The following is a 22,630-nucleotide window of genomic DNA, read 5'->3' as shown; positions in this document are numbered from 1 at the left end:
CTCTGCCTATGGCTTCTATGGTTTTAAGAGCATATATGCAGACATACATGCCTGGAGTAGTTTAGCTGTGCTTACCTTGCCACATAACAGAGGACAGGAGTAGGTCTCCTGGGGGGAACCTTTCAGCACTGCATTTTTCTGCTTGTTGCAGTACTGTTTTTCTTCCTAGAGAAAAATTAGTACAGAGAACAAAACTGGAAGCTTGCTTTTAAGTTTTTGAAGGCTTTTTGACTTGACTGGTAACTACAGCAATATACAAAAAAAGAGAATAATTATTCTCTTGAGAACCTAAGCTGGCCTGCTGTTCATTTTACATCAACACCAGCTTCTATACTTGTTTTACTCAAAATGAATGACCAAATTCCCATTGTCTTCAATACTGTTGCTTGGAAGTCTTAGATCTGGTCTTTGGCTTGCATCTCTGTGTGTGTTTATGTATGTGTGAAGTATTATTTACCTGCAATGTAGGTGTCTAAAAAGCCTATATGGGAACATGATACTAGGGAAATTGTCAGTAAATCAGAGCAAAATCACTGCTCCCTTTAAGAAGAGACAGTGTATCATTTGTTGAAAAAGGGCAACAGCAGAACCAGCTTAGTTTTCAAAACTTGGTTTTGTCTTTGTTAAGAGAAAATGCTTTTGCTTTATTAATTTTTTTCTTCTTTCCCCTCCCCCTATAATTCTGATCATTACCAGGATTCCTTCTATGTGTATGCTTAATGCTTCAAGGAGTTGCAAGCTCTATTACTGAAGGCAGCAGCGACCTATAAGGAAAGACTGAAGTAATAGGGGTTGCTTCATGCCATAGGTTGCCGAGGAATGTCACAAGATGTCTTTAAGCATTGCTGCACAGAAAAAAAGGGGTATACTTTTACTGATTTCCATGATCCTAGGACCAGCAGTGATGGCTTTATACTTCCACAAGAGCAACAGAGGCAAGACATTAGCGAAAACGAATAAAGCAAAGCAAATGACGGATTAAAACAGGTGAAGGATTAAAACAGGTAAACCTTGTCCAAGACAAGGTGCAGAATCTTAATGGCTGGAGACTTTTAAAAACAAGTTAAGACATCCTCTTTCCCCAAGGCAGGTAGATCATGTGTACTTTGTGTAAGAGCTGTGTGCTGTTATCGTAATACATAATAAGGACAGAGTACTCCAACAGCTTTGCTACTTTGTTTGGCTTTTGTTTTTAAGATTAATAAACAACACGTCAGACATCAGTAGATAAATAAGTAACCTGCATTACTTGTACAAAAAGTTATATAAATACAAGTTTGCTGTTTTGTTTTCTTTTTAGAGAAGGAAAGCGTCCTTTCATGAAATATCCAGCAATCCTTATCTTAACTGAGATGCTGCCAAGTCACAATTCAGAGGACAGACATGTGAAATTAAATCCACACTGTGCAGAGACAACACAGTGGCCCTCTAGATCTGATCCTTCATGTTTATCCTATGCACAGTTACACAGCTACTATTCAACATGTGATCATCTGAATGTGTTTTGCTATTAAAAAAATGAAAATATTTCCCCGTACTGCTTTTTGTTAACTACTGTACTAGAAATATCCACCACATCATCATCATTATCATTATTATTATTATTATTGTTGTTAAGGAATTGTCCTTCATTCCATGCATAATTATCATTTCCCAAGTTAAAAACATCATCCCTCCCTCATGTCATAGTTTATAAAGCACTCTGTGCACAGTGAAGCAGATCCCTAATTAAATGCAAATGCTATTAAAATTAAGAGAAATACACTATTACTGTTGATTTTAGAGGAACAAAATTCTGGGGAGATTTAAAAAAAACCCAAAATAGTTTTATCTGGACAAAATAATGTACAATTATTAATATTGCACTTTTTGTACAAGAAATCCTAATAAATATACAGAAAAGATATACATTTACATACATAGAAAGACATTCTTCTTTTTTTTTAAATAAAAAGTTACACTGATGCTTAGCAACACTATTTCTTGAAGACCCATTTGTAGTAAGAGCATTCACTGCCAGATGTGTTTTGAAGTAACCCAGCTTGAGACAATTTAATGTCATGAACCTGGCACTAACCTCAGAAGTGGACTCCCAGTTTTGCTGAAAAATCCACATGTCATGGAAGCTGTAACACAGCAGTCCTTGAACAGCATTTCATTAATGGATCACAAGGCACGAACCCCACTGAGGGTGACATGAGAGGCACAGCCAAGCCTTTAATTTAGAGATGGTCTTGAACCAAAACCTCAGATCCAGATAGCTCTCCTTTAAAGTTTCACAATGCTCAAAACCCCTACTTTGCAGATTCCTCTAATTTTAGGGCCCTATTCTGAGCAGAGTAGAGAGTGTCCAGGAACTAAAAGGAAAAGCGCTTCACTGGCTGAATAACCACTGCAGCTGGCCAGGGGGAAAGACTCACAGGCAGCATGCAAAGTCATGCTGTGGGTGTGATGTTTGAGCCTCACTTTTTACATCATATCTTCAGGGTGTTATACATGGGCTTAAAAATGTGCTGCTTTATAGCACCTGTTTTGTTGTGGGAGGCAGCTAGAGAGGAGCACTTTTGTTAAAAATTATTGGCATTAGTCCTCTGGGGCTGATGCTGAATCCATTCTGTTTCTACAGAGTAGGAATAACCACAAGAAATCACAATACAGCTCTTTTCTACTACTTGTCCAAAAGGCTTGGCTTCCAGGAGAGAAAAAATTCACATTAGCAGGATAGGAAAACCCACTTCCTCAAGTTCCTTTCCAAAACCCCAGGTCTGAAAGCACCAAAACTCTGGGAACTGGTACTCCTCTCTTTTCCAAATGAGTGTTAGGAGGATGGAGTATGTGAAGTAGCTCCTGTTACCACAGACAATTGCTATCTTTCCTGCTTGTGCTCTCTACAGGACAGCATTTGCAGGTTTGTACTACAGTCTGTCAATAACAAATCATACTTTCTCTCCTTCTCCTGGATAATAACTACCATCATCAGCTCACGTCTGTGCTGAGGGCAACTCTCCTATACCCGATCCTCCCTCACAAGCACAACCTGGGAACATTTTCATGTGTGTTTTAGTCTCACTCACATTACGTACTATTGTTCAACTTCCCTAGACACCAGACCCGTAAAGATCACAAGGATCTCCTACTGAAACCATTTGAAGGCCTGGTGTGAGAAGGAGAGAAGGGTTTAGAAAGAAAAAAAAGAAATCAAATCTTGGATGTAATAAATAGGTTTATAAAGCAAAATCATATGCTTATATTCCCAAAGTAGTCTGAGATAGATGAAGTATCTGTATACTGCATAGCTGAATGTTTAGTTTAGCCTTTTTTTTTTTTCTCCAGTACCCCATGACCTGCCAAGCTGTTTGATTATTTGTTTCATATTGCGGTGGTCCAATGTGATGCTAGTTTTTTACTCTGATCCGCTTCCCCATCTGTCTGTTGGTGTATCCCCAGCCATGTACATGGATTATGGGGCAGTCCCACTCCTCTCAGGCCCACTGCTGGTGGTGTGGGGCTCACTGATTCTTTGTGGTATACTCATGACTGTATTTTGCTGCATTCTGTCTCCCAGATTCGTAGAAGGGAAAACTTGTCAAGTCCCTTTACAACAATGATTTGGTAAAATGGTTTCTTTTTTTTTTTTTTTTAAAAGGGAAATAAATAAATAAAATGAAAAAAAGAATTCCATTCCATTTATATTTTCTGTAAAAGTCCTTGCCTCAGTGAAGCAAAGGCTGTGATCCCCTTGTTCCTCCATTTTCATTGCTTTTGTCTTCAAGCTTTTCCACATGTCCCACAGCAGCGTGACTTGAATTGGGTGAGCTGGCAGAGTTTGAGCTGCTTCACTTTCTCACAGTACCTTGTAGTGTCTCTGCACTCCACTGCCAAAGGGGAAACAAAAAGGAGAAATGGTGATGAAGCAATGAAAGAAGGATTTCTTACCTGAGAACATTTCATGGGGTGGCCAAGAGGGGGACAAAGACAGCTTTGTGTTGGGAGGTCTCACTACGAGCATGAGCTTGACTTGCTGCAAAGACTGAGTGGGGACTTCAAGCAGCCAACGGCTCAAAGGAGAATGTGGTGGGCAGCCTTTGCTTTCAGAGCCTGGGGAGAGGGCTTGTGGGGCTGCTCCAACACTCTCTTGGTTTGCCATTTATCAGCGTTTTAGAGAGGCTCTAGGAGTTTCATAACAGTTGTTAAACCACAGATTAAGTCATAAATAAAACTGGAAACTTGTTTTAACAGAGCAGCTCAAAGGCACTTTGGTCAACCTTTTCCATTTGAAGAGACAGCGTGTGGGAGTGCCACTCCAGCTGACCAGCTGCTGTGTTGTGCTTTTCACATGTGTGTTGCAGAGCATACCCTGAGGTGAAGATGTTAAGACACTTTTTGAACTCCCCTAGGACTTAAATCCTGCAATAATTTGGATAGTTTTTAAGGCTCGCAGCCTCCTGCTTTCGAGCTCCAGATTGGAAAACTGTCCAGTATCCCTGCAAGACCTTGGGTGTGTTGTTGCCTGAGGGATTCCCACTTTCCATGCTAAGGCTGGAAAGGGGGTCCTCACAGAGCGGTTGCACAGCCCTCTCCAGTAATGTCTGTACCAAATAACTCCACCGTTGCCTAGGTGTGGGACATTTCTACATAGCAGGAAGAGGCTGGAGGGACAGCAAAGGTCTTGCTTGGTACCTGTAAGCTTCCTGAGCCCTTCTACTTCCGTTAGGCCACCTCAACCTCAGCTCATGGGTTTGGACCTATGGAGTCTGCTTTGCCTCTACTGAGAGGGAGTGTCAGAGGTGCCATGGCTGTAGGCAAGCGCAGGCATGTTCTGCTGCTGCTTCTGCAACGACTGCACAGCAACCAGCTTGCATGCTAGACAATGGGATCTGCCCATCAAAATCAGCACGTGAAGTGCGAGCCAGGGGAAATGAAAAGATAGTGATTTAAACTTGTGCTGCCTGGTGTTTCCCAAGAGGACATTGCCGTAGTGAGGCAACATTTCCAAAGAGGCACATCATCTGTTCTTTTTTATTTTTTAAAATATTTGTAACTTTTCTAGTCCTTTGGCAGGCCCAATTAGTTGCTTGTCACCTGACAGCAAGCAGCCTCCATTCCAGGAGTCTCCATCATCAACCTACCCACTGGATTTAGACTTATTGTATATTAACTATTAGCCAGCAGTCTGTGATTCGTATTTTTCTTTCTGTCTGTACCATTAATAGAAAGTTAAGACTGCATCAGCCATTTCACATGTTATTAGCAAGGGGATGCAATCCCAGCGCTAACAGCATCACCAACAAACCACAAAGGTCACCATTCCCCCTGGGGCGCTGAGTTTTGGACACCGCATTTTGCACATGTTCAGGCTGGAGGTTCCCCAGGATGCCCAGCTGCAAGGTTCAGTGATGCATTTCTGAGAGATGGCTCTGCCTTCTTTCCTCCCCCCACAAGGCACTGCCTCCCCTCCTCTCAGCAACGTACTGTTTTCACAGGGTGTGATGTTGCAGCGTTGCCAGTTCGCTGGCCGCGGCCTCCAGGCGCAGTGATGCTCCAGCACAGGTTTGTTGGTGCGGACATGCACGCAGTCCACGCGCCGGGACTGGAAGCCGTAGTTTCCACACGTAGCTGTGCAGACGGTCCACAGGCTGACCCTCCAGTGCACGCCGCAGATGTCAGTCCAGCAGTTCTGGGTGCTCAAAGGCCTGCAGGCAGGAGGGAGGGAGGGGTGACCTGTCACCACACTGCTCAGGGAGCAAGCGCACGCCGCTCCAGGTGTCATGCAAGTTCCCAGGACAGCAAGTCTTGCACATCCGAAACATAATTGGCTCAGAGCACCGTATGGGTCAGGTATGCAGCAGGTGCAAGTGGCGGTAGCTCCAGTGCACTGAAAGGCAGTTTATAACTGCACTCAAGGACCAGACCCTCAGCAGGTGCACACTGGTATAGCACTACTGGAGCTAAATGACCATTTGAACTATTTGAGGATTTGGCCAAAATGTCCTCTCCATGAAGTGTCAGACCAGACGTCCACTGAAAAGATGCAATGAGTAAAGTGGCAATGGTAAGACCCAGCAGGGCTTTGTAATATTTTTACGGCTTTCCAGCCAGTGGGAACAAAACTGATTCTCTGAAACCCTCCTTATCCCTTCAACGCAGTCTCGCAGAAGATGCACAGGCACACTTGGTTCCCACCTATTTGTCACACAGATTATGAAATACATGAGTGGGAGCCACAGAGCCAATTATATTCATTTTCAGTAATGATCAGGCATGATTTACATACCTAAGTCTCATTGTAAAGTAAATATAACTTTACAATGTTGACAGTGGAGTTTATCTGCAGGAAAATAAAAGCCATGGAGTCCCTTTTTTCCCACAGTTAGTGCTTGTGATTAAATAAGAGAGAAGGATACTGGCAGCTTAAGAGGAGATAGCACAGCCTTTCAGTCAGGATTTGACATGCCTTGAAGACTTTCCAGTTGTTGGCCAACTAGTGTTTGTTTTTTTTTCTGGGGGCTCATAGGAACAAATAGCGAAACCTGGGCTTAAGCCTGGTGAGATTTGTACCACATAACAGTATGGGTTGCAGCATGACCTCTTTGTTACATAGGGGAAACCCAAAAGTTGTCAGTTAAGTCAGTAGTCCATTCAACGTCTCCACAAAGGGTAGTGGTTTCAGACATAAGACGTTCCTGTCCTACCTTGGTAAGGCACTGCATTGATCTGATGACACAGAAGTCCCATCTTTGGTCTGGCAAAATATCTGTCTGTGCTGTACAGCCAGTCGTGGTCCAATGCAAGGCCCATTACACTGTGAACATAGAAAAATCACTCAAGGGAGGTGAAAGGCTGGACATGTTCCTCTTCTATAAGACTGCTGGTGAAACAAGGTGCATACTGCTCTGCAGTGACTGTTGAGCTTTCGAGCACCTCCTGCAGCTCTGCAGGCTTTGAAGGCTGAGCATGCAGTCATCTTCTGCCCTACTTCACCCTCCTTCAGCAGCATTAAACCTGCATTTCTATATCTGCTCTGCAGATTCATTACCTCTCCTCTTCAGTAGTTCAATCTTAAATACATCTGTTAGGACAAATAAAATGCTTTCATGTCATTAGCTAGGAGTCCATGATCCATACAGGAAATCCCAATACATTTATTGTGCATTTTGCAGCTTGTACTACCACAATCTATGGGCAAATAGTTAATAACCAAGAATGCATCGAACCAAGAACATATCCCACTCCATTTAATAATTTAAAAGCATTGCAGGACAATAAACAAAAGCAGCCAGCATGATGAACACAGCACATCTGCAAGCTTGCTCCAATACTGAAGTTATCCTAACCTATTCAAGCTTATCAATCATGTACTTACTGTTTAACTTTTCTAATCCTCTCTGATTAAATCATAATTAGCTATAGGTATGAAGCATGTATTTGTGTTCTTCTGAAGTTGTATCAACTGTTAGGGAACAGTTTGTTTTTCTAAGTGTCTGGAAATTATATTCAAGAACAGACTGAGGGCTAAGAAAGGGACCTTAGTGTGAGGGAGGAATTTTTGCCAGGGAAGGGCTGCTGACCAATCCTCTGCCCCCTCCACACCCCATCAGTAGGAGCCCTATTTCACACTGCCATGCATTCCTCACATAATACTCCCTTCCCGCTGCTATTTCTTCCCTCCCTGACAACTGGGAGAGAGAAGCAGTGACTGCCATGTTTCCAGTTGCTGCCAGTCAACCCCCTTGTTGAGCAAGGTGGATGGAAACGTCATTCGTTGGAGTATGTGGAGCACTCCTGCGACATCTGCGGGGACTTGTAGTCCTCATCACCAGCAAGCCTGAGTCAGTAGTTTTAAAACGCTATAGGATTACATAGTGGAGATCAAAATGCCATTAACGTTAAATGAAGGAAAGGAATTCATTCTAGAGGTAGGGTTAGACTAGGTAGTCTGTTTATTTTCTCTGTGAGTTGGGAAAGTTGGTCACTACACCTGGGCAACAGGGACCTGATACTCCATGATACTACCAAGAAGGTCATTGATCCATGGAGACGCTGAGCCAGTGATATGTTCCTAACTGTAATTAGATAACAGTCTTCTGGCTTGGGGACTGAGCTATATAGAATCACGTAGGACGTGATTTTTCTTGTAAGCTAGGTAGAAGAAATATTATATTATAATGCACAGAGGTTAGGTCTAACAAATTAATTCAGACCGCTTTGATTGTCTGAGCTGAGTATGATGTCATAGGGAACAATATAGCCCATAATGATCTACAAAATAAGGATGAGGTAATTGACTTTTTGCCAGGATAATCCAATCCTTACCTGGAATTCCACTGGGAGTGAAAATTTGCTTCTTTCGTATAAAAGGATAATTCCAAGCTTTACTCATAAATGTAATAAAAAACTCAATCACCTTTCATGAGAGAAATTTCCAAAATACACAGGCAAGAGTTAAATGAAGTTGTTTTCAAGTAGTAAACAATAACTAGTTCTAGTAGCTGAAGACACTTCTTACTACCAACGTTGTAAAAAAACCTGATGCCACACAATGTATTGTGCATATTACCCCAAGTAAACACAGAATGCTTGTGGCTATTAATAACAAATTATCATATTGCTCTAACCTCTAATACAATGAGATAGCATTTGCCATTGTTTTCAAACTGACTTACCACATGCTAATTAGAAAAGGAGGCAAAATACTTCATGATAGGTCACTATATGTCAAGACTGACAGTTATTACTCTGGATAATTATTTTCTTAGCCTTTTCTTCCATGGTAAGAAGCCTCACTTCTATACCTTTTCCTGACTCATCATTTATTTCAATTAGAGGTATGAGTACTTCCATTTTGTCAAAGTGCCTTTTCTTTTTCCCTTTGAAAATGTTTATTTCACCAAAAGTGATGTTAAAGCAATATTGGTATCTGGTTTTAACCTCTAGCAAAATTGGCTTCTGTGGTTTTAACCCTGTCTCTTACTCACCCTGGAATGCTATACCCCCGTCTGAATCACCACTCTGGAGATCTTTGGGCTAAAATCTGTGAGTTTCTACCCCTAAATCTGGACTGTAGTGGACTCATCAACCTTCACATACAGCTCAGTCAAGATGAAGTGGAGAGAAAGGGGAGGAAAGCACATAGTAATGACTGGTCCCAGGCTATAATTGACTACATATTGACAAGTGTCTTTTCAGGAAATCTCATAGCTAACAGAAAGACAAAGACAAAACTCTTCTGCAGATTCCCACAATAAAACAATTTAAATACTTGGAACATTTGTTATTTATGGAGTCAAGGTTTTAAACACCTGATCATTGTATGAAGCTGCAAGGAGAGAACTTGAAGATCTGCAAAACAGCACAAAATGGTCTGAAGATGCTTTTAGCCCTCCATTCTGCTTTTCATCATGAAGCAAATCAAGAAAGCTCTCACTTTTTGGCATTCTCAGGCAACATCAGCAACTTTGTAAAACTGGGTTATTGTACAACTCCCCCACCCCAAACCTATCACAATCATCAGTCCTCACTCCTGCCAACCAAAACTGAAACACACTCACTGAGTGATAAGGGAAATTAAGACTTGGAGAATGCTATTTCCCAGATATGTCACCTGTCACTATAAAGAGGAGCTGCAGACCTTTCCACTGGGGATGATAAGGGGGTCTGCAATAAAAGTCCTGTTCACAAGCAGCATTTCTAGGGATCGTGGGAAAATACAGAAATCCAAGCATGCAGTGCATCAAATAGGGATCTGAAAGAGCTAAGCAAATTAACTGCCTCCTCAAAAGCTTGCAGACCATAACCTAAAGATACCAGGGTGTGAAATCACTCCTCTCATTTTCTGTCCCTTTTTTCTAGACCACACTATGAGGCTGTCCTTGGACTGCTGTCTTGTTCCTTACCTGGCCCCAGGAGGAGGCCACCCACTCAACACAGGGCTGCCTGTTACAGTTCTGTGTGTCCACAGGGCGCTTGGACACCTGGGCACAAGCCTCATTAGACATTGGGACAGAGCTGCCTTTTGCTGTCAGGCGCTGACATGTCACTCGCCGCATCTGGATGCCTCCACTGCAGCTCCGTGTGCAAGGAGACCACGATGTTACCATCCATCTGTGAGAGAGAGGAGAACAGGTCAGGGAGCAGATACATGCCACCATCTGGAGGATCATAGGTGTCAACAGGTCTTTATGTATTGGACCAAAGAAAGGCAACAATGGCTTGGTTCATTTAGGGTGTGATCCTGGAAGGTGCTGAGTGCTTCGGCCTCCCACAGTAGTCACTGAAAACTGCTCAGAGGATGAAAGCTGAGAAAAGCACACATTTTTTGTTAAATTATCTTTCTCAAGGCTCTTTGGGCCCAGAATTAATTTTCTAGCCCTTAAGGCTCTTTTTAAAGGCTTAGTAAATATTTCTAGCCCAGGCACAGCGGTTGGCCATAGCTGTTCTTACACCACTGTGCCACGAAGGCCTCTGTCACAGGTTACAATCACAACACCAGCAATGACTAGCCCATTTACACCCCTTAGTAGGGAAAACTATCTCCGTAAAGTTGCTGGAGTAGCTCACAGGCCACTTTGAACTTGCTGCTGACAGAATAGGCAAAAGCCTGCTGGGTTCTGCTGGTGTCTGCCTGCTCTGTAATGCCCCTTACATTTGGAATAATCCAGAAATGCCTGAGGGTTGCTCAGGGATGGGGCTGGTGCACAGTCAGTCCAGAGACAAAGGACACCTTTCTTCTTTTCTCTTGAGCTCAGACCATGCATTCGCCAGCTGAGGCTGAGGCTCTGAACCCCTATATGCTGGGGTTTAAAAAATTCTGTGTAACTAGTAGAAAGCCTGTAACAACAGAAAATAAGAGTCCAGGTCCAAACTCTTACCAAGATGGACAACACATTTTGTCTCTTTAAGGATCATTAAGCGAAACACTCGTATAGTTGGGTTTGGGAAGGAGGTAGGTAGGAACAGGATGGATGGGACTGATTACTGGTTTCCTGAAGAGTTCTATGGTCAAGTCAGCACTTTGCTTCATTAAGTTTCAGGATACTTGGCAGGATTTGTGTTATTGGGCAGAAAATAGTGCCTATCACTTCCCTCACCAACGTTTATGATTACTTTACAAAATAGGCAATAAGTGTTCTCCAGTCCCATGGAGAGGCATTCATTGCTATTCTTCAGTCTTCTGCGGGTGATTAACTCCCGTGGTCACAGAAAGAAGTATATAAACAAACACACTCCCAACATGGAAAACAAAAACACTGCTACATTTTTTCATGCAGTTTGATGAGGTTGAATCTGAAGTTTCCGCAACCCTCATAAAGCTCTGCTCTGCATTTCAATCAACTTTTATTTCCAAGCTTACATCTCAGCAGTTTCTCAGGAGCTGAGGGAGGATTGTGGGTTGCGTTACAGTTCAGGGAAGGTATAAAAAGATATAAACCATTTCCATGGAATTTACTGCCATCACCAAGGAAAACTGCTGCTAATGAGTGTGTTTCATATTTCATCAAATCTCTTTTGGTTTCCTTCTTATGACTCATCTGGCAACTCAGAAAACATTTGCCTGCAAAGAGGGGTAGGAATATATTTTAAAAGGTAATTAAACAGAACCTTGCCATATACCCAAGACACAGCAAGAGTGGTAAATCTGGCTGCTTACTGCTCATCAGCTTGCTTAGCACCTCTTCTTGCCTCAGCTTAGACTCTCTTTTTTAATACAAGTCCCAAATCACTGTTGAATGAGAGAAGTTGTACTAGATTTCTCTTGAGATCCTGACTACTTTTAAGTGCTTGTATACTGAAACACACCATGTCCACAGTGGAAATAAAAGGGAGGAGGGAGTAAAAACCCAGAAAAATACGGAAAAGCATGTTTACACATCTCAGCTAAGGAGCCACTGAATTGCAGAAGTAGGACATTTTTGACATGGAGGGAGTATACTACACTGACTCTCTGGATAGGCACTCAGGATGTATTCTTCTTTGCACCAAAGGGTGTCAAAGAAGGAAAGTGTGTTCTGTGGGGAGGAAACAGCAGAGGAAGACCTAAGTGTAGTCAGAAGTCTTTCAAGCTGTCCACCTCCATTGTGTTTAACAGTAACTGAAAAACAGGGGATTACAGGGGCAAAGAGTGACAATCCCAAGGAAACCACAAGCTAGCAATCTCCAAAAGGAGGCAGAACTCGGTCTCACCCTGCTTCATGCCCGCTAGATCTGATGAGGTGTGCCCATACTACAAAAGATATTTCCACTCTGCTAAGGGAATTCTTTGCAGCTGCGGTGACAGTCCTGCCGATATTGATGTTCAGGCAACACAGGAACTCAGAAAAAAAACCCAAAACAGCTGCTAAATGTAGCTTCTTGTCTGTTATATTGTTGGGATATACTGCTATGAAGCTACATGGAACACAAAAATGATATGACCCTACAGTTCTTGGGTGACGAAACTCCTATACGTACAGAGCTCAGAAAAGGCATGATATTTTCATCCAACATAGGGCAAGGCTGCAATCACCCAAGACAACTCAAGCTGTGAACTTTGCTAATAAACAGCAGGCAGTAGCCTCTCTATTTTCTAACCTAATGACTGAAGGAGTAAAGTCTCTTTCTACCATGTACTGTCAATATTTTCCACAAATCTTGCTACAAATTCCCAACTGTCTAGGTTAAGCACTCACGAATTCCCTTTTAGTCATGACTTTTCTTCAGACAGACACCAGAGAGGCTGCAACGGCATGATGTCCAGTGCAAAGAACTCTTCAAGCACATCTTAAAAGCATGTATGACATTTTAACATAAGACAGACGAACCGTGAAGGGCAGTCTCTCCTGTTGCATGCGATGGGCTGCAGGGCTGGCTTGGGCTTCTCTTTGCAGTGGGATATGTTGACTTCAGCCCCATCCAGTAAGCACCTCAGCTGAGGCAGCTGCACCCCTTTGTGGCCACAGGAAGCTGAACAGGCCATCAGCTTGTCCACTGACCACCGGTATTCTGCCAAAAAGTGTGGGAGAGACACGTTAATACTCAAAAACTGCCAGCAGGAGACTCTTAGAAAAGAAAGAGTCAGAGATGTTCCCCAGGATGAAATATTTGGACTTGGTTTCTCATGTGAAGGGGAGCTACCTACGCCTACAAGGCAGCAGGCAATGAACAAAGAAGGATCGGGATTCCAGCTGATGTAAGCCACTGATTGTCTTTGGTGTAACAAACCTAATTTTTTGGTGCTTAGAAGCATCAGGCATGGAAAGTGAATGGCATGGTAGAGCAGTTAAATGAAGCCAGATGGCAGCGATACAGGACATTGCATCTATATTTTTAAAGGGGTGTGATTTAGTGAAGATGTAGTTAACTGCAGTTACCAGCAGTATCTATGATTCTAGGATCTTACAACAGTGTGTTTCTCAACAGGTAGATCATACAGATCATCAGTCCTGAAGATGAATGGGGGAGTTGCAACAAACTTAAAATTTTATGGCAAAATTTAAAGAAAAGTTAAGTAGTTCTCCACTCTATCCCTAACAACTGGAGCAATGAAAGCTGCGTTTTCTGTTCCAGCCCACACACTGCTCTGTTCTGTGGCTTTAGCACCTTTAGCTTATTTCTACGATAATTACAAGAGTTGCAGCATTTTTACAAGTAAAGGGTTTTCAAGCAAGAAGAGACTATGAAATGCTAACTTTAGTAGATTAACAGAGGGGCTTCTAATTTTAGAGATTCAAACTGTGACACCTCTGTCTTGAATTTCTGGACAGGAAAATTGTCCAGACTGAGCAAGCATAAGTATAGCTTGAATCAGTAAGGCGTGTATGCTCAGCGGGCCAGAAATATCAGGCGTCATTTTGGTAGAGTAAAACCTAAGACACTGCAAGGTACCTGGTAATCCTGCAAATCTATATCCATGGCAGTAAAACATCAAAACATCTATTTCCTGCTGTGCATGACAGTCCTGGCTTCACAGAGGAGAAATCCATGATGAGAAAGGCAGTGCAGGGAAGTCCACAGCAAGAGCTTCACAGGGCAGCAGGACTGAAACTGGAAAGTTACCTTGTATAGCCAGGGACGTTTTTTGTGTAAGCGAGCCAGCCTCATTCTGAGCAAGGCAGCTGAATTCACCATCAGGAGCATCACTGACGTTGAGTATCTGAAGAATCCGGCCTGCTGCCAGGAGGCGATGCTGCACACTGAGAGGCTCGCCGGAGTAAAGCCAGGTGATGTTTGGGGTTGGATGACCATCCACAGCACAACCTGAAAAACAGGGACATGAAAGAAACCTGCTGAGTACTGAACTTGGTGCAAAATTACATTCTTTGAAGTGGTCAAAATTAGGAGAACAAGTCGATTACATCCCATTTTCTCCTCATAATGAAAAACAGGAATACTGTGGTAATGAATACCTTCTCATCAGCTGGAAGAAAAATTATCCAAAAGCCAGTTAATAAGCCATATGAAAATCTCAGACCAGTTTGGAAATATTTATACCAAGCCTTCTAAGGTTCCCATGACTTTGGATCATTCTCATTTTAGTATTGAGGAAAGTGGGACAGGGAGGTAACACACCTAGCATAAGCTCAAGGAGCACGCTTGAACAAGCAATATGAACAGAACTTGGTCTCCAAACCTCCTATTTAAACCACAGGGCCACCTTCCTCTCTTGTTTTTTATATTAAAAATCAGAAGTTTTTGTTACACAAAATTTTACACAAAATTTTTGATACACAAAAACCTGATGAAAAACAGATAAAATAGAGCCTTTAGAGGTTTTTTGTCACAGCAATGGGCAATTTGCCAATCAACAACCAACCGAAACGAGCAACTGAAAAAAACCTGCTGTTCTGAAGCATTGTATGGGTATGCCTATGGATCCTAAGCACAGCTGATGAGGTTTAGGTTCACAGTGAGTTCTTTGCTTGTTGAGCTGAGGGAGAGTATCTGTAAGATACTATTTGCTGTGGTCCTCATACCAGCTGCACACTTTGCCAGTTTCATGATGAACTGCAGAAGATTTGTGAGACTTCCATATCCTGGGAAAGACAGCTAAGTTCCCTTACATATTTCCTGGGGAAAAAGAAAGAGCTAGGCAATTTCCGTGGTGCAACCCATCTGCACCAATTGCAGGGGTGGGGAGACAGAAAAGCCATGCACAAGGGATGGCATATATTACTTGGACTGCTTGTGGCTTAGGCTAGTCCTGCATTTCCATGCATCTCACTGATACATGAAAGGTCTGGCTGAGTTTCTGTGAATGCAATCTATACTGGCCATTAGTTTGTTATACTGCAGCTTTACACTATTTTGTTTATATTAGTATGTATGTGTAACGAATGACTTTATACAAAATCCCTTCTGAAAGAAATGTACTATAAAAACAAACGTAACATATATACATGAACATTCACACTAGCACTGTTCAAAAGGAATGGGATTAAAAAAAGGAAGAGTACAAATTTAAAATACTAAAAGATGGAAGACTGTTCTAAGATTAAGGAATAACTCCATCAGCTGATATTTCTTCATTGTCATCTCCATGTCATTTGATTATTATTTATTATTCACCAGACAAATAAGGACGTGAATATGATGCCTTTGTAGATGCATTACACAATGAATAGACACTGCAATGTGACTTTTTTTTACTGTTTTTCCTTTCATTCTTGTTTGCCCATCTGAAGAGATCCTCAGCTAACATATACTGAGCAAGTACTATTCCTATGAGAGAGGTAAGATGACTTAGAGTTGCTGCAGTCAAGATTTTATTTAAATATACATTTTTTCCCTGAGAATTTGTCTATACCTTACTGAGGTGTCTATCACTGCAAGAATAAAAATACCATTTTCATTAATTGACCCAGGAAGGCTGAACCGTTTGATTTCCAACCATCATCAAGACCAAATCCTTGAGACTTGAGGAGCACATTACTTTTTGTTTAGGAACCCTTGCTGACGTTCTTAGCTTTGGTCACACCCCTAAACTAATACTAGGGACTGGGATACTGTAGTCTTCACTTGTCTGCTTTTTGCCATTAATCATACCTCCAATTTTGCTGTTCCTATGGCAGAAGATGCTGCCTTGCCAACGAGAATCGAAGCTTTCTTGCTTATACAAAGCAGAAGAACTCATACAAGATGGAAGAAGCCAGTGGTGACCTGTGGCACACCCCAGCCATTTTCATGCTGAGAGGTAGGTCCAGGCACTGGGGAGACCCCTTCAGCTGCTTGTGGGGATAAATACTGGGACTCTCACTGATGCAGTAGCTACATGGGTCTTTGCTGTGTCCCCTGTTGCTGGCAAGCCCTGCCTGCATCCACAGTGGGGAATGGTGTGGGCTGGATAAAGCTGCCCTTCGGGGCTGGCTCACTCTGTGTGAAACAGGCATCACAGAGAGCAAGGGCTCCCCAGTGGAAGGCGAGTGGTACCCACAGTAGGCTCTGCAGTTCCAATGACAATGTTTCACTGGCAAAGCACTACTTAGTGCAGCTAAAGATTAAAAAAAAAGGAAAAAAAGGAAGAAAAAGGCGGAATGAGAGAGTGCACACTGCTCACAGTGATCTCCCTTCTTCCCATTTTCCACTTTTATTTATAAGAGTAAAGAGTCTTCACTATTTGTTTTAATTTCTTCAGCAAGGTCTAACGCAGTTTTACCCTTGGCAGTTCTCTCCCCAGCACGCACTTCCTGACCACAAAGACACAGCTTTCTTTGCTGCTCAGTCCATTTTCCTATTTCTGTAAGCTCTCTATTTATTCCTGTTATGCTTCATTTTAAATTATTCCTTTTCTTCTGAGTACTGACATGTTTTTTCCTACTCTTGTGCTGAAAAGTAACTCATCCAATTTCAAAGATACTCATTCTCAAGGAAATGAGTGACGTGAAAGATTTCAGCCTCACAGGTTTAAGGCTGCCTAAGTTAAAACCAACAGAAAACGAAGGAATATACAGGAAACGGACGAACTTAACAGTAAGTGGCTATATGACTTTTGCCTACGGTATTCTAATTTTTTATAGTTTGCTTGTCTTTTAAGATAATTGCAGGGATTTCCACAGGTCAGCATATAGCCATGGCAACTGACAAAGACATGCTGTGAGCTTGGTTTTAGTGTTTGCATTTGCAAACAGTTTGCACAGGATAAATGAAGAAAGCAGAAAGGTCAGTTTGATGTTAAACGCAGAGGAACTGAAATTGACTTCAGTGTGCAAACGGTACTAGTTCATGCCTGTTTTTCTTTAAAAATTGTATTGTTAGGCAAAGCAATATAGTCTTCCTAGTACTGACTATTTAACTTGCCTCATATATTATTTCTTCTTCCAAGTTGTACATATAAAATATTTGCTAAAGGAACAGCCAGTAATATGGGGGGAAAACCCCAAACACTATTCCCTAGGTACATTCTACCAGTGAGTAATTATTACCTTTTTTAACATTTAACAATAAAACTTTACTAACACCTATGAGACTCATATGTAATGGATACTCCCCTCATTTGTGTATGCAGAACAAGCATCAATCACATTTCACAGGTAACATTTCCTATTAGTTTCCCACGTGTATGTATGCATAAGCTGTGGAATAATGTTTTATGCATATGAAGTGAGAACCAGAGTACAATAAAAAAACATGTTCCATTAATATCCCCTTCTCATCTCCCAGGAATAATTTTAATACCATTTAATGCAGATTACCAACACCTATTCTCTATTTCCTCCCATCCCTGTGGACACTGACTGCTTTATCCTGCCAAAGCTCAACACCTGTCCCTGTAGCGCCTGAGAAGGAAAAACTGGGTTTGTTTCCAGACAGCACAGCTATTGCAGAGCTTTAGTGCATCAGAACCCTTGGGAAGGTGAGGAGGGAACATTTTTTTGGGACTGTTCCTGAGCAGTGGAAGCTCTGGCATGAGAAGTCCCTTCTCCTTCAGTCCTTCTTAAGCAGAGAAAGAAAATACTGCCTTCAGCCTCCTTTCCAAAGTCTGCTGTGACTCTGAATTAATTCAAAGCCAGGATGAGTCACGAATGTGCAAGAGCTGGAGGTGATACGAACAAAAATTTAATACAAATTCCATCTTTTAGCAGGAAAAATGTTAATACTTCAAGGATAACAAGGGGGTATATGGAAAGGGAAGACCAATGTTTTACAACAATGCTAATAATTTCTTGAGAAGAAAGAATAAATGCACAGTGCAGGCCAAATTCAGTTCCCCATTATACCTCTGCAACACTTTCTGTATGACTGTAGCTTCAGAAAGACTCTGGGCTACTGTGCTAATGCTAAGAGAACAAAATATGAAGCATGCAACACTCTTTCACTTGCAGACTTGAGTGACAGAAAAAAACAAGTGGAAAGGCTGTTGATTTTAGGATTCCTTTTTTCAGCAGCCTGATACCTTAAATCAGCAGAACTGTATGGAAAGCAATGAGAAAAACATCAAACAAGTTTTGCAAGTACTAAATACAGTTTGTAATACAAGAAAAAAACCACAGCATCGCCTTTAAAAAAGATATCTATTCTTAAGATATAGATTATTTTCATGCATTCATATTTGTCTAACTCTAATTTACTAATTTGCTCTCTAATTTACTATTGACCTGATGATTAATCCCAGGCAATATTTCTAATATTTATTAAAGATGGAATATAGGTGAAGACTTCAGTTCAAGATGAGGCAGTTTCTTTGAAATTTCTTTAAACAAAATAGTCGTATAGTCTGAGCTCAACAAACTACTTAGCTTTCCAGCTGCAGCCCTGAAGCTGCTGTGCCACGGGAGTTAAGCTGACCTTTTCCATTCTCCCGGCAGCTAACCAAGGCACATGGAGGTGCTTGCTGTCTTACCTGAGGCCAAGACATGTGCCAGCAGCAGGGCTGGAAATCAAACTCTTACCTTCTTAGTCTCAGGCCAACACTTTCATCTCTGGAAATTATTTCCTGTTTAAGAGATACGTCTGGGTAGCAGAGCCTGGATATAAACACATACTGTGGTATGCAGATTGGATCCATTGATATTAATGTTCAACTAAATGCTTGTACCTTAAAGTTCAGTTTTACACCCTTGCTATTCATCAGTGATCACTCCTTGCAAAACAAGCAAATGTTTGTGCTGCATTAGTTCAAAATACTTTGAACCAACAAAAAAAAAAAGGCTGAATTTGAAAAAAAGTAAGCATCCCAATTAGTTAGGGACTGCATGTTTCAGGACATCACAAAGTACAGTAAATGTAGCACAGAAAGTTCACACAAAACTTCAGCTAGACCTACAAACCAGGAGGCCTATGCCCCTGCCTCTGCAAGTCACAGACATGTGCCTATCCAAACATAAAATTGGGAGATGAAAGATGATTGCCGACTACTATCTGAAATGCCTGGCAAAGGAGGAAAGAAGGGATCTGGCAGCAGGATTATTAATTATATTAAAATTGAAATAAAGCAAGCTAAAAAAAAATTCTGTGATTCTGAATATATTTTACTGAACTCTGGCAGAAAATTGTGGTAGACGACAATACACTGTGTTAAAGCGATAAATATAATGCAGCTACAGGATTTGAAACCTGACAGGATTTGAATCCACTCTAATCTCTACATTCAGAGTTAAAGTATACCTTTAAAAGAGATTCAAATTATGAGATTAAGGATGAAATGATGAACAAAATGCTTGGAACAAAATGTAGAGAAGCCACAGATCGATCTGAATAGATACAAGCTTGGTGCTAAACTACTACGTTGTAGTTCACACTGCAGTACTGTGTTCACATCATGTAGGTGAGATCCGACTGGCACAGAGAAATACTTCCCCAATTTCCTGTCATACCTGATTTTCTCCTTAGGTGACTGAAATGAGAAATGCATGTTAAACCTAAAATGGAGTTAAATTTAATTCCATCCTGTATCTAACATAAGGAGGAAAATTTGACAGGATGTATTCAAATTTTTAAAAATGCTATCAAACCAAATGAAGGTAGGTAAGATCATGTCTGAAAGTTATATGTATGTAAGACCTGTTTTGCTGAAGTGGCAAAACTAAGATACAAGTCTTTATAGTTTGTCTTATGGGAAAGATTTTTCAATATAGCACAAAGTGTAAATTTAAACAAATGCTTATCTCAGGGTGTTATGCAAATTACTTCTCAGTGCTTTCATACACTGAATGAAACAAAACTTATAAAAGGTAGTGTGATCCTGAAAATCCCTAAAAGAAAGAGTTAATGTTAAGGTAAGTATAACCTTTATTTTTAATAGTTTAAAGGAGGTCAAATGAACAGGAGGGTCAAATGAATAGACAAGGAAACCTATGTATTTAGGAATTCTTGAAATAGGCTAATTCAGCTGATGACAGTAGCATTTAAAAAAAAGAAGGCATTTTAAATAACTATTTATGACCCCAAAGGAACAGTTGAAACTTACTACACTAAACATACGGCATGGTTTTTAAACAGTTCTCAAAACACCTAAACTGGTTACCCAATGCCACACATGTTGTTGCTATTAGATATCATTTACATAGCACTGTAAATTTACACCGTATTCAACAAAAATTGAGTTAGGCCCATTCCCTGCCCCACAGAGGCTGTAAAAAATGTTCCCAAATATACAACTACATGGTGGGCCCATTAAAAAAACAAGGGAATTTTCAAGCTTTGGTAGTAATACTGTTTTCTAAAAATTACTTTGACAAGGGGAATCCTAGACACTGAGAATCTTTTATTAATAAGGACTGGGCTGAAAACAATCACCAATGGCAAATCATGAAACCAAAGCCTACGAGAATGGATACAGCATGCTGAAATGACCTCCTGAGGTAACTCTGATGGGTTTACTCAGTGCATGACAAAGAGGGAAACAGAGTACCCTTCAGTATAAACTTCTCCACCAGTGCTACAGCTCCAGGTTACCTGTACAAGTATATTTACGGGGGAAAAATAACACTCAAAAGAGGCTCATGGAGCAAGCACTGAGCAAGCACTGAACAACAGTACAGCACACGGAGTTCAACAAAAGACAGCAAGAGCTAGCGTGTAACAGGATTACCAGCCCAAGTTGCAAAGGTCAGTGCTGCTGTAGAAGCCTTTCTGTATTTCTTAAGCCGATATAAACTTGCTACATCCTGAGACATCAGCAGCTCAGGAAACTTCCTGTGGCACAAGGAAAATAACAAGCGCAGAGCAGAGGAGGTGGAGGGCAGAAAGGTGCAGGAAAGCCCGCGTTGCTTGCTCCAGAGAAGCTGTAACTTCTGTCCTGTTAACAAAGTGCTTTAGCTGTTTGGGAGACATTTTGAGAACCTACACGGAGGGAGAGGGTGCTTCAAAACTTAGAATGGATAAGCCCTTTAGTCAACAGGTCAGAAATCCCACAGTGTTTGAAAACGCCCTGAACACTTACTCTAGAGCAAATCTTGAGTTTTGCGAGAGGCTAAAAGATCTTTTATGTGAAGAAGCTGGCAGAATGACAGGTCTCCAGACTGGCATAGCTGTGGCAAGTCTGATACTGCTAGTTTTTTTCCAGAAATTGCTTCAGTGGAGCTCTGCATAATTTATATCTACATTAGAACAGAATCTAAGCCAGTGATCCAGGAAAAGCTTAGAGACACAAGTACAAGGGCTGCAGCTCTTAACCACAAAACCAAAAATAAACAGATGTTGCCCCAGAGGCCAGTGATATTATTTTATGTGGCAGCATTTTGGACCACTGCTGTAGATCAGTGGTTCTCAGATTAGCTCATTCATGGCACCAAACAACAAGCAGGAAAAAACCCAAGGCAGCAGATTGCCTTGAGGACCTTGGTCTTTTGACTCTGCTTTCAGAGCTTGGCAGTGGCAGGACTAGTGTCTGATTGCCTGAAAAACAAACACTATATCAGTGTGGTCAAAATGTTTGACCAAGCAGAGGTATCATCATGTACCGTATACACTGAAACATACACAGTATGCATATGCAATGAAAACCCACACATTTCAATGAAATGCTATGGTGTAGTAGTATGTAGAAGGAAGATACTGCAATACTGTATGAACTTTATACAATATTTAGAATGTAATCAATGTGATAGAGTCTGGTTGGGGAATTAATTGCAATGATAATGGCATACTCTTGATATTAATTTTAGTTCTCAGCTTTATAGAAATGTCACTTACACGGGAATTCTCGTAAATAGTGTTACAAGGCAGAATTTTCAGTGATGAAAAAATGGAAAGGAACGGATAACACAGTTAACAGGACAGATTATCTCATGAATGCACCTGGTGCTTTATCACAGTGGAAGTATATTAGTGCAAAGTAAAGTTGCTGGAAAAATATTCTTTAGCATTAGAACTACTTTTCAAACATGTCCAATTTATTACAGAGACTGAGGAGGAAAAAAATGATGTTGTGCAAAATAACTTCTTGGATAGTCATGTTTTTATCTGACTCCTACTGTACAACTTCTGCAGCTGTCTTTTTCCTTAGGGGAGCACAGACACTGGTTTAATCATAATTACTCATGAGTTTTCTCTTTCTGACTCTGTGCAGATTGTAAATTATTTTGCATTTTGTATTTCTTCTTTCAATTTTAATGCAGCAGTAATTCCTAAAACCTAGGAAAATTTAGAGCAGGCTTATGGTAGAGAGGGGAAGGGCAAAAGGGAGTAAAGCAAAACTTCTTATGTTTCAAGAAGATAG

General features: G+C 41.2%; 1 protein-coding gene across 1 annotated transcript in view; it reads right to left on the bottom strand.

The window, feature by feature from the left end:
* Positions 1-3,768: 3,768 nt before the first annotated feature.
* The window catches only part of ADAMTSL1 (ADAMTS like 1), a gene marked incomplete at both ends in the record, with an annotated part of 200,599 nt that continues 181,737 nt past the window's right edge, over positions 3,769-22,630 (bottom strand). Inside the window, 6 exons of the mRNA XM_082335407.1 lie at positions 3,769-3,875; positions 5,473-5,693; positions 6,693-6,802; positions 9,894-10,101; positions 12,798-12,978; positions 14,032-14,232. Coding sequence (XP_082191533.1) covers positions 3,769-3,875; positions 5,473-5,693; positions 6,693-6,802; positions 9,894-10,101; positions 12,798-12,978; positions 14,032-14,232 — 1,028 coding nt within the window. The remainder of the gene's footprint in view (positions 3,876-5,472; positions 5,694-6,692; positions 6,803-9,893; positions 10,102-12,797; positions 12,979-14,031; positions 14,233-22,630) is intronic.

Source organism: Platalea leucorodia (genome assembly GCF_965183815.1).
Source record: "Platalea leucorodia genome assembly, chromosome: Z".
In the NCBI taxonomy this organism is placed as follows: Eukaryota; Metazoa; Chordata; class Aves; order Pelecaniformes; family Threskiornithidae; genus Platalea; species Platalea leucorodia.
This window is presented reverse-complemented; position numbering and strand designations above follow the sequence as displayed.